This window comes from Phragmites australis, chromosome 9 (assembly GCF_958298935.1).
Source record: "Phragmites australis chromosome 9, lpPhrAust1.1, whole genome shotgun sequence".
In the NCBI taxonomy this organism is placed as follows: Eukaryota; Viridiplantae; Streptophyta; class Magnoliopsida; order Poales; family Poaceae; genus Phragmites; species Phragmites australis.
Genome location: NC_084929.1, coordinates 31,538,528 through 31,548,591, shown reverse-complemented (window position 1 = coordinate 31,548,591; position 10,064 = coordinate 31,538,528). Strand labels below are relative to the sequence as shown.

General features: G+C 44.2%; 1 protein-coding gene across 1 annotated transcript; it reads right to left on the bottom strand.

Annotated features, from left to right (window-relative positions):
- Positions 1–5,994: 5,994 nt before the first annotated feature.
- On the bottom strand, positions 5,995–7,147 carry LOC133928147 (uncharacterized mitochondrial protein AtMg00860-like). Its single transcript, XM_062374404.1, has 2 exons — positions 6,629–7,147; positions 5,995–6,153 (listed from the first exon to the last, which is right to left on the bottom strand). Exons 1-2 carry the CDS (start codon positions 7,145–7,147, stop codon positions 5,995–5,997), a joined length of 678 nt encoding a protein of 225 aa, XP_062230388.1.
- Positions 7,148–10,064: the final 2,917 nt, after the last annotated feature.

Sequence of the window (10,064 nt, the reverse complement as noted above, 5' to 3'; positions counted from 1 at the left end):
GAGGCAAGTTGGCAGGATCACTCTTGCTTTATACCGTGCAAGCGTCGATGGGCTCGTGATTCTCACGGGGAGTATTAAAACATGGAACGTTGCTTTCTTCTTTGTGAGTGGAGTATCATCATGAAGTACTACATTTGCCATGGTAAAGCCAGCGGCGAGTAGCAGTTGAAGACGACGAATGAGGTGCCCAGATAGAGATGGTTACCTACCTAACACGTAGCGGATTTAAAACTTGCTTGAGTTATTCGTGGAGTTGTCATGGCACCGGACGGTAACAGGTGGAACATGGATTAGGTGGGAACGGAACACATGACTATTACTTAAAAAAAAATTATTAGTGACGGATGATAACTTATATTAGTGACTGGTTATATATTTGTCACTCTTATCGTGTTATTAATGATATGTTATTAGTGATGGATGATGGTTATTAATGACGGGTCATAATCGTGATCTGTCACTAATGTTCAGTTATTAGTGATGGGTTGTAATCTTGATCCGTCACTAATGATCGATGAACATTTTTCATATTTTTTGGACATAAAAAAGTAAAAAAAAAAAAAAAATCACCCGAGCCGTCCCAACGCAGGCTTATCCCATATACCTCACAAGCCATATATTTTTCACATTATTTTCAAGTTTACATTCTATAGGAATCGAACACATGACCTCCTACTCGTGCATGTAGGCACCTTAACATCTCTCCTATCATGTAGTTGTGATAGAAACCGGATATTTTATTATTTTAACCTTATTTGCCAAAGGTCATTAGTGATGTGTCATAACCATGACCCGTCACTAATGACTAATTTTACCAAATTTCGTTGAGGGTTATAATTTGATAGATGACTCGAGTGCATTCGGTAAAACGGGTATAACTTTTGCATACGGAGTCCGATTTCGACGTTTTTTTTTACTCTACGGACATCTAAAAAAATTTACAACCATTTCTCCCGGGACTTTGTTGGGTTTCGAGAATTTTTTGAGGCAAAAAATAGCTTGGAAGATTGAATTCTCGCCCTCGGAAGTTTCTACACCGTTTTTGGAATACGCGCTTGTGTCCATAGCTGCCACACCTTACATCAATTTTGAGCAGAAATATACAATGGTTCCTATTCTAATGCTGCTGAGGTGAGAAAAAATAAGAGAAAAATAAAATAAAAATAAAAAATATTTACAAATACCGTCATTAGTGACTAGGGTTGGTCATTAATGACGGGTTACAAGTTGATCTGTCACTAATGACTGGCATAGAATGACCTGTCACTAATGAGTGGATCATTAGTGATAGATCAAGCTGTGACCCGTCACTAATGACTAGCCTAGGACGACCCATCACTGATGACCTTATCATGAGTGACGGGTCACAAATTGACTTGTTACTAATGACTGATCTAGGACGATCCGTCACAACTTGACCCATCATTATTATCATCAGTGATGGGTCATGTTACGACCCGTCATTGATGACATAGTCATGAGTGACGGATCACAACTTGATCTCTCACTATTATCATCAGTGACGGGTCATGTTATGAGCTATCACTAATGACCACTTATATCTGATTCCGATCAGAATGGACATTAGTGACACGTTCTTGTTTGACCCATCACTAATAGGATATTAGTGACGCGTGTTGAGCATCCGTCACTAATATGGTGTCTTTTTTGCTAGTTTCTTATGTAGTGGACCTGCGTGTCGCCCCGATGTAGACCAGCGCAATGGCTTGCATAATTGCATTAGGTGGTGGTGGCGGCAGCGGTGAATGCGAGGAGCGCGCATGCAGGTGCAGCCCATTTCTCAGCTCGGTTCAGCAGGCGTCGGGGGAGAAGTGCACCACGCGCGGGCGGTAGGCAATGACAGTTGCTTCGCCAGCCCGGTCATCCAAGTCCGGCTTCATGGAATGTCATGTCGGCCATGTCGGAGTCCTCTTGCCACAACTTGAGGCTTAACGGGTGATCCTATGGACCAGAACCTACTTCTGACGTCGATGGAAGAATCCTAGCCGTTACCTTCATGGGCCCACGTGCTAGTCTCCCACCGCATAGTCCTAGCGCGCCTGGCAAGCCCTGACGAATGACAAGCTCTCCCTCCCTCCCCTCCCCTCCCTGCTCTGCCCCAAATCGACACCCTCCGCCCATGATTCGCGCACCTTGCCTTCTCCCCCGATTACTCACCAATCCACCGCCTCCCGCTCGCCCCGAGCCGCTCTCCGGCATCTTCGCCTATCACACTCAGTTTCAAAAGGACGAACCAGATGTATTCCACATGTATGCCAGAATCAAGTTTCATACATGCGGTGACTTCATAAGTGATAATATAACAGTGTCATCACATGATGATAAGATTTATTACAAAAGGATCCATAGGTCTTAAAGAAAATACTAAGATAACTTCCAGCGGTAGCGGATCCTCCATCCATCCACAAGCGTTGTCCAGGGGAGCGCCAGCCTCGAACATGGTCTTCAAGTCAAGATCTTCCTTCGCCTAAATCTCGGCTCCCGAGATGTCCTCAGAGACCACACCTTCTAAGCAGCATTAAGAGGTTGGGAGAAGGAAAGTGTGAGTACATAGAGTACTCAACAAGTATTGAAAAAACATAACATGAAGGCTTAACTCAGGTTTACTGCATCTATGCCATCGTAATCTAGGACTCAATAAGGACTTAGAAATTCTATTTACCATGTGTGATGACTCCAATATTAAAGGAACATCTCATCAGATTCTATCCGACTATCAGACTCACCAGATATCCTATATCCAGCTACCAACTCATCGGGGTACCACCACCCGACTACCTAAAACCAATCATCCAAGATCTCCACTAATTATGAAGAAGTCCAAGCCCGCTCTTGACCGTGAGCACGGCTGATCGATCAGTTTTATACTCTGCAGAGGTTGCACACTTTACCCACGAGTCATAATTCCTGTTTTGCTTCACACTTTCGGGGTGTAGAGCCAGAGTCTCACTACAAGGTATTTACAAAGCGCTTCGAAATCTATATGCATCCACTAAGGTTTCACCGCTAACAGGGATTCCATCTACTGCAGAGGCTCCCTTTTATGCCACTCAACCGTTCACTGGTGCGTACAAAATAAGGAGGACATCTAATTAATTGGCCAGACCGTACCCATATAAGCCTCATGATTACGCTGTTCAGCCGGGTTATATGCTTCACAAACCGATCCTTAGGATCTAAATTAGGTACTTGCACATCACCTAACGCGTACACAACAACCATCTAAGAACAGTACACTAAATAGAACAAAGAGCTATGAAAAGCCTACTAACAGATAGTACTCGCTGCTACGATCATGTGAGTGCAAGAATCGCTTAAAACGGAGCTTATATGAAAAAGTTATGAGGGTTTTAAGCTATATGGGCTTTTCTACAAAAGAACAAGGGCTAATTTCTAAAAACAGAAGTTCTAGGGACTTATTTGTAAAATTTTAGGGACCTATTTTGTAATTATATAAAAGTTCAAGGGGTTAAAAGTAAAATAACAGTACTAATGTGGACATTTTTGTGAAAATAGAAAAGATTAGGGACCTAAATGTAAGATTACCTAATTTTAGAAAATAAAAGAGTTTATTTTTGTATCAAAACCTATTTATTGCGTAAGCATGATGTCATCATTGACTGGACCTACTGACCGGGCTCGGATGGGTGACGTAGCTGACATGTGGACAACATGTGTCTCTGACGTGGATCACATAATCTTACTGAACTTATGTGCCACGCGTCAGCTTCCTATTGACTCACGAAGGGGTATGACTGGATCTAATCATGGTCGTTCATCAACGATCGGATGGATGGGGGCAATTGGGGAGGGTTAGAGGCCGGCAGCGATAGGTAAGTGGCGGCGTCGCCTCGTTTCTCGTTGGAGCATCGTCAGCGACGCATGGGATCGCGCTACAGGCTACCAAACTTAATGGGAAGCGGCGCAAATGAAAGAGACAGTGATGAGGATTCTCACCGAGGGCTTCACTACGGTCGGAGATACCTCGTCGGAGGTCGGCGCTGGAGAGAAGCGGACGACGAGGTTGAAGCTCGACGGGAAGGTGGGTTTAACAGCGGAGAGAGAAATCTGGGGGTCGGGGAAGCTTGTTGGGAATCCTGTGGTGCCGAAGAAAGGGTTAACGGGCCTCAGAGCTTGGTGGAGGGGAATGACGACGGTGAGATAGTGATGATGCTTATCGGAGCTCGGCGGGGAGGTCGTACAGTGGCGGATAGGTGTCGAGGGGTGGCAGAGAATACTCCTCGTGCTTCTGGGAAGCCTACGGCGGGTTCGGAGTCACCGGGGAGAGCTCATACGCTTCGGATGGCGCGTGGCGGAGCTTCGAGGTGGCAATGGCGGTGGTGCACTTTGGGGCGGCTGGGCGGAGGGAGAACGGGAGGGCGGTGGAGTGCTGCGAAGGCCATTTATAGCGCAGAGAGGGAGCGGTTGGTTGCGAAGATGTGGGGTGCGGGCGCGAGATGTGGGCAGTGAATTCGGCGGGGCGGTTGCAACGCAAGTGCGGGGGCGGCACAGGCGCGGGAGGAGCGGAGGGACAGGGATGATGGGTGGTTTTGGCTTGTCAGATAGAGAGAGGGAGATAGGCTAGGCCGCGTGGGGGGGGGGGGGACAGGCCGGGGCGTCACAAACCTACCCCTCTTAGGACGAATCTCGTCCTTGAAATTCGAAAGGATTAGAGAATAGATGGGAAAACTCTGCCTTCATGTCTTCTTTTCTTTCCTATGTGGCTTCTGTTTCTGAGTGATATCTCCACTGTACTTTGCTCATGCAAATCCTCTTATTCCAGGTGGCACGTTCTGTCGTTTCAAGAATTTTGATCGGATATTTTGAATAAGAAAGATCCTCTTGCACATTTAGCTCCTCTATTGGCAGCTGCTCTTCTGGGACTCTCAAGCATTTCTTTAACTATGAGATATGAAACACATCATGCACACCGGAGAGCTGGGGTGGTAATTCCAGTTGATAAGCCACTTCACCTCTCATTTCCAGTATCTTGAATGGTCCAATGTATCAGGGCGCTAGTTCTCTTGACCTTGAATCTGCGAAGACCTCGGATCGGTGACACCTTGAGATACACGAAGTCTCCAACTTCGAAGGTCAGTTCTCACCGTCGATGGTTTGCATAACTCTTCTTCCTTGACTGCGTTGTTCGCAAGTTATTCCGAATCTCTTGTACTTGCCTTTCTGCCTCCCTTAAGACTTCTGGGCCAAACACTTGGCTTTCTCCGGTCTGACTCCAGAATAGTGGGGTTCTACACTTCCTTCCATATAGTGCTTCAAAAGGAGCCATCTTTAAACTTGCTTGATAGCTGTTGTTATATGAGAATTCCGCATAGGGGAGATTCTTATTCCAACTCTTGCCGTTCTTTAAAGCACATGCTCTCAACATATCTTCTAGAATCTGATTGGTCCTTTTCGTCTGTCCATCAATCTACGGGTGATAAACTGAGCTAAAGTTCAATTGGTGTCCATGGACTCATGTAGACGCTGCCAAAAACGTGATGTGAACTGGGTACCTCGGTCAGATACTAACCTCTTGGGTATACCATGAAGGCACATAATCCTGGACATGTACAATTCTGCGAGCTTCGATCCCTGATATGTGTCCTTAATTGGTATGAAGTGAGCTACCTTTATTAACCGGTCCACTATGATCCATATGGAATCATACCCGGACTGTGTTCAAGGTAATCCCACTATAAAATCCATGCCGATTTCTTCCCACTTCCACTCGGGTACTTTTAGTGGTTGAAGCAACTTTACTGATCTCTGGTGTTTGGCCTTAACTCGCTGGCACGTATCACACAAGGCCACATATTCCGCTACCTCACGTTTCATTCCGTACCACCAGTAATGATCCTTGAGATCCTGGTACATCTTGGTACTTTCCGGGTGAATAGAGTAAGCTGAGTCATGGGCTTCTCTTAGAATTGACTCCCGAATAGACTTAACATTAGGAACACATATTCTTTTCTTTCACCACACCATTCGTTGCTCATTATTCATAAATCCTAGAGCCTTATCCTCCTTAATGAGTTGTTTGATCTCTAGAATCTTCTCATCTTCTTGTTGACCCTTAATGAGTTGTTTGATCTCTAGAATCTTCTCATCTTCTTGTTGACCCTTACGTATATCCTGCTCCAAGGTAGAATACACTTTCATTACAACTGCTTTTGTGCTGGATACAATTCCCAAATTAAGCTTCTCAAACTCTTTACATAATCCATGTTATCTTTCTTGTATAGTCATTATACTGACATATGCCTTTCTGCTCAGAGCATCTGCCACTACATTTGCTTTTCCTGGATGGTAGTTGATTCCAAGATTATAATCTTTGATGAGTTCTAGCCATCTACGCTGCCTGAGATTGACATCGGGTTGAGTAAAGATATACTTCAGATTTTTTGTGGTCGGAGAAGATCTCGCATCTTTGCCCTATTATGTAATGTCTCCAAATCTTAAGTGCATGAACCACATCAGCTAATTCCAAGTTATGGGTAGGGTAATTCTCCCCGTGCTCCTTTATTATTTGCCTTGAAGCATAGGCTATTATGTGGCCTTCTTTCATTAGCACATATCCCAAACCTTAGCACGAGGCATCACAGTATACCGAGAACAGCTTCTGTGTGTCAGGCATGATTGGCATTGGGGCAACGATTAGTCTCTTCTTTAATTCATTAAAGTTGGTCTCACGAGCGGGAGTCCACTTAAATTCCTTCCCTTCCTCCAGTAGCTCCGTCATTGGTTTGGTGATCTTGGAGAAGCCTTCTATAAAGCGATGGTAATATCCTGCCAAATCCAGAAAACTCTGGATCTCTGAAACGGCCTGTGGTGGCTTCCAATTTAAAACTTCCTTCACTTTGCTAGGGTCAACAGATACTCCCCCTGCTGAGATGATGTGACATAGAAAAGAGATTTCTTTCAACCAAAACTCACACTTGCTCATCTTGACATACAATTGATTCTCGCTGAGCTTCTGCAGAACCATCCTCAAATGCTCTTCCTCATCCTTTGAGAAGACCAGAATATCATCGATGAACACAACCACGAACTTGTCCAGATAATCCATGAAGACCTTATTCATAAGGTACATGAAGTATGCTGAGGCATTGGTTAATCTAAAAGACATCACTGTAACACCCTGATTTTTAAAATTTACAACTTTTAAATTTTTCCAAGATTATTGAATAGCTTCAATAGTACTATAGGTTTAAAACATATTTTCTTAATCAATCAATCAATATAGGTTATTATTTTGTGTGCATTGCATACTGAGTTTTGTTAGGAGCCAGGTAAATGCATTAGATTTCTTTTTCCTTTTCTTTCTCTTTGGCGTTTTGAATGAAAAAGATTTTGAAAAGGTTTTTACAAAACTCAATAGTGAATAAGTTAAGGATCTTAATGGGTGGAATTCCAAATCCTTGAATTCACCATCTATTCAATCTTTGATCATACCTGATCCTTCTCTTGGTCAATTCAAATCTTATCCAAATCTTTGTTTGAAGCCAATCACTCCTCTTTCTCAAAATTCTACACAAATTCAAATTCAAATTTCTTATCTACTCCTATTCTTGTTCAACCTCATTGTTCGTTTCTCTTAAATTCACTCCAAACTCAATTCAAATTCAAACCCTATTCAAATTTCTCAACAAAAAGTTTCTTTTCTAAACCCTAGATATACCTAAAGTGTCTTTAGGCTCAATCTTGCTCAAGTCCAAATCCATAGCCAAGTCTTCTAGATGGCTCAACAAAGGATCCACAAAATCTGTAAATTTTCGCAGAGTCCTGGGCAGCCTCATTTCTAATGAAGTTTTGGAGTTCAAAACTACCTCAAATGCAAATCTTGACAATACTAAAGTTGTAGGTCTCGTCGAGAGGTTTGATTTGAACCTATGGAAGTCCTCTTTTGGATAATGGAGCTGAGAGTTATGGCCCCCGAAATCAGTGCTGCGCAGATAAGTCCGAGTTTAAACAGTTTATCGTGTGGCACATTTTGGAAATGAAGATGACGTTTTCAGAAGTTACAATGAATACTAAAGTTGTAGATATTTTCAAGTACTACAATTAGAATAAAAAAACATCCAATTTGGAGTCCGGATGATGGAGATATCATCCTCGGAATAGAAAGCTGCGAAAAATGAAACCGTAATCGACTCGAACTCGAATTCGATTCGTATTCGGCTTGGACTCCACCTCAACCAGCCGCCCCTAGCCCTATAAATATGAGTTGCATTCCCTCTACTACCCCTATTCCATGCCCTCAAGCCCTAGAAGTCGCTGCTGCCATGTCCGTGCGTCGCCGGAGCACCGCCGTTGGCCGGAGCCGCCTCCGCCGCCACCCGTGATGCGCTACGTCGTCTTCTCCGCGAATCCTCCTTCCTCGACCATCAAAGAAAGGTGAGGACCCCTCTTATCCTCACTTACTACTTTTTTAGCATCATACTAAGTTCCTAACCAAGCCTTAGCCCCGGCCAAAGCCCGATCTACGCCGCCACGGTCGTCGCTATCGCAAATAGCCGCGGGACAGCCGCGCTGTAGCGGATTGACATCGATGTTCCCGATCGACTAGAGGTCAAATCACCAAGCCCTTTCACCGATGCATGTCCCATGATGTTCCCCACGCGCTCACCAACCAGATCGGCCTGTAGAGCAGCCAAACCACCATAATTAAGGTCGACATACCCACTGTCCGCTTTCTGGACGCGTTCTGCACGTGCACCGGATTTGCATTCGCGTTCTCCGTCAATCCGAAAGCTGTATGGATGCACCAACCGCGTCACGGCGTGTCCCATGGAGTATTCTACGTGAACCTAGGAGCCCATCCCCATTTGTGCAGCGAGACGACCAGGGCGCCATTGCCAACCACAGCACATCGCAGCCATCACCCGTCTCATCTCTGCTGATCGTTCTTCCTCTCAGTGGATGATCTACCCAAAACTATACCGTAGCATTGTGTTCCCGGGATATATGAACATCTTTGTTCAAACGTCTTCTCAAATTTCATAGCCAATTTCCTGGAACGCGAGCGTCTTCGTTCCTGTATCTGTTCGCGGTCACCACCAAACCTAGAAGCAGTCATCGCTGTTTTGCTGCTACCTCGGATGACCCCTTCCAAAACTAACAATACCGCTGAGTTAGTCTTTCCGTGTTCTACACCATACTTCCCTCTTTTCACTAAAACACCACTGAAGCCCAACATCAATGTCTGTGTCCATGCGCCCGATCGTTGTTTCCGATGAAACCCGAACCACCACCGCTACATAGAGTCACTAGTAGTATCCTTAACTTAGAAGCGCAACCTCCAGCCATTTGATCCATCATGGGTGGTTGAGGCTAGACCTCATCTCACCTCTTCTTTAATTCAAGATGATGCTTGCATGGCATGCCAAGTCAGCACTACATCATCCTCTGTAGCCTAGTCAGTAAAGTCTACTCAGCCCTATACCTCTTGAACCTTGCACAATGATGTTTTCAAGTTTGACACAATGATTGCGCAATAAATCTTTTCCTATAGGAAGATAACTCCGATAAACCAGCCTTTCCTTTTCAGCCTAATCCATCTTTCGAAAGCTGTTATCTTTCATTCTAACTCCGACTTAGGCGATTCTTGCATCTAAATTTCTTCTCTAAAATCATATCCATCCAACCATAGTGTTTTTAAAGTGTTTTGATTATGTTTGGTATGCTGTTCTTAGTGTCTTCATTTGTGTTGTTTGTCGGTAGTTTTCACAATTAGTCAATGTTCTGGAGGAGCTAGAAGGACTTCAAGACCAAGACTTCTCTGAAGTCCTAACTGAGTCGAGTGAAGGCAAGTTGTGTTCTTGATCATACTTATCCTAGTTTTTAAATGTTTTGTTTTATAAACATGCATGCTAATAATTTGTTGGAATCCCAAGAGTTAGACTTTACACTAGTTTTCTCTTATCATCCTTGTCGCCTTAGTATGGTTTTGGGTTATAGAAGGGTAGATGATTCTTAGCCTTACTTTGGGATGGTGATCATGGTAACTACTCTACGAACTTGATAATGGTCCTATGCAACAATGA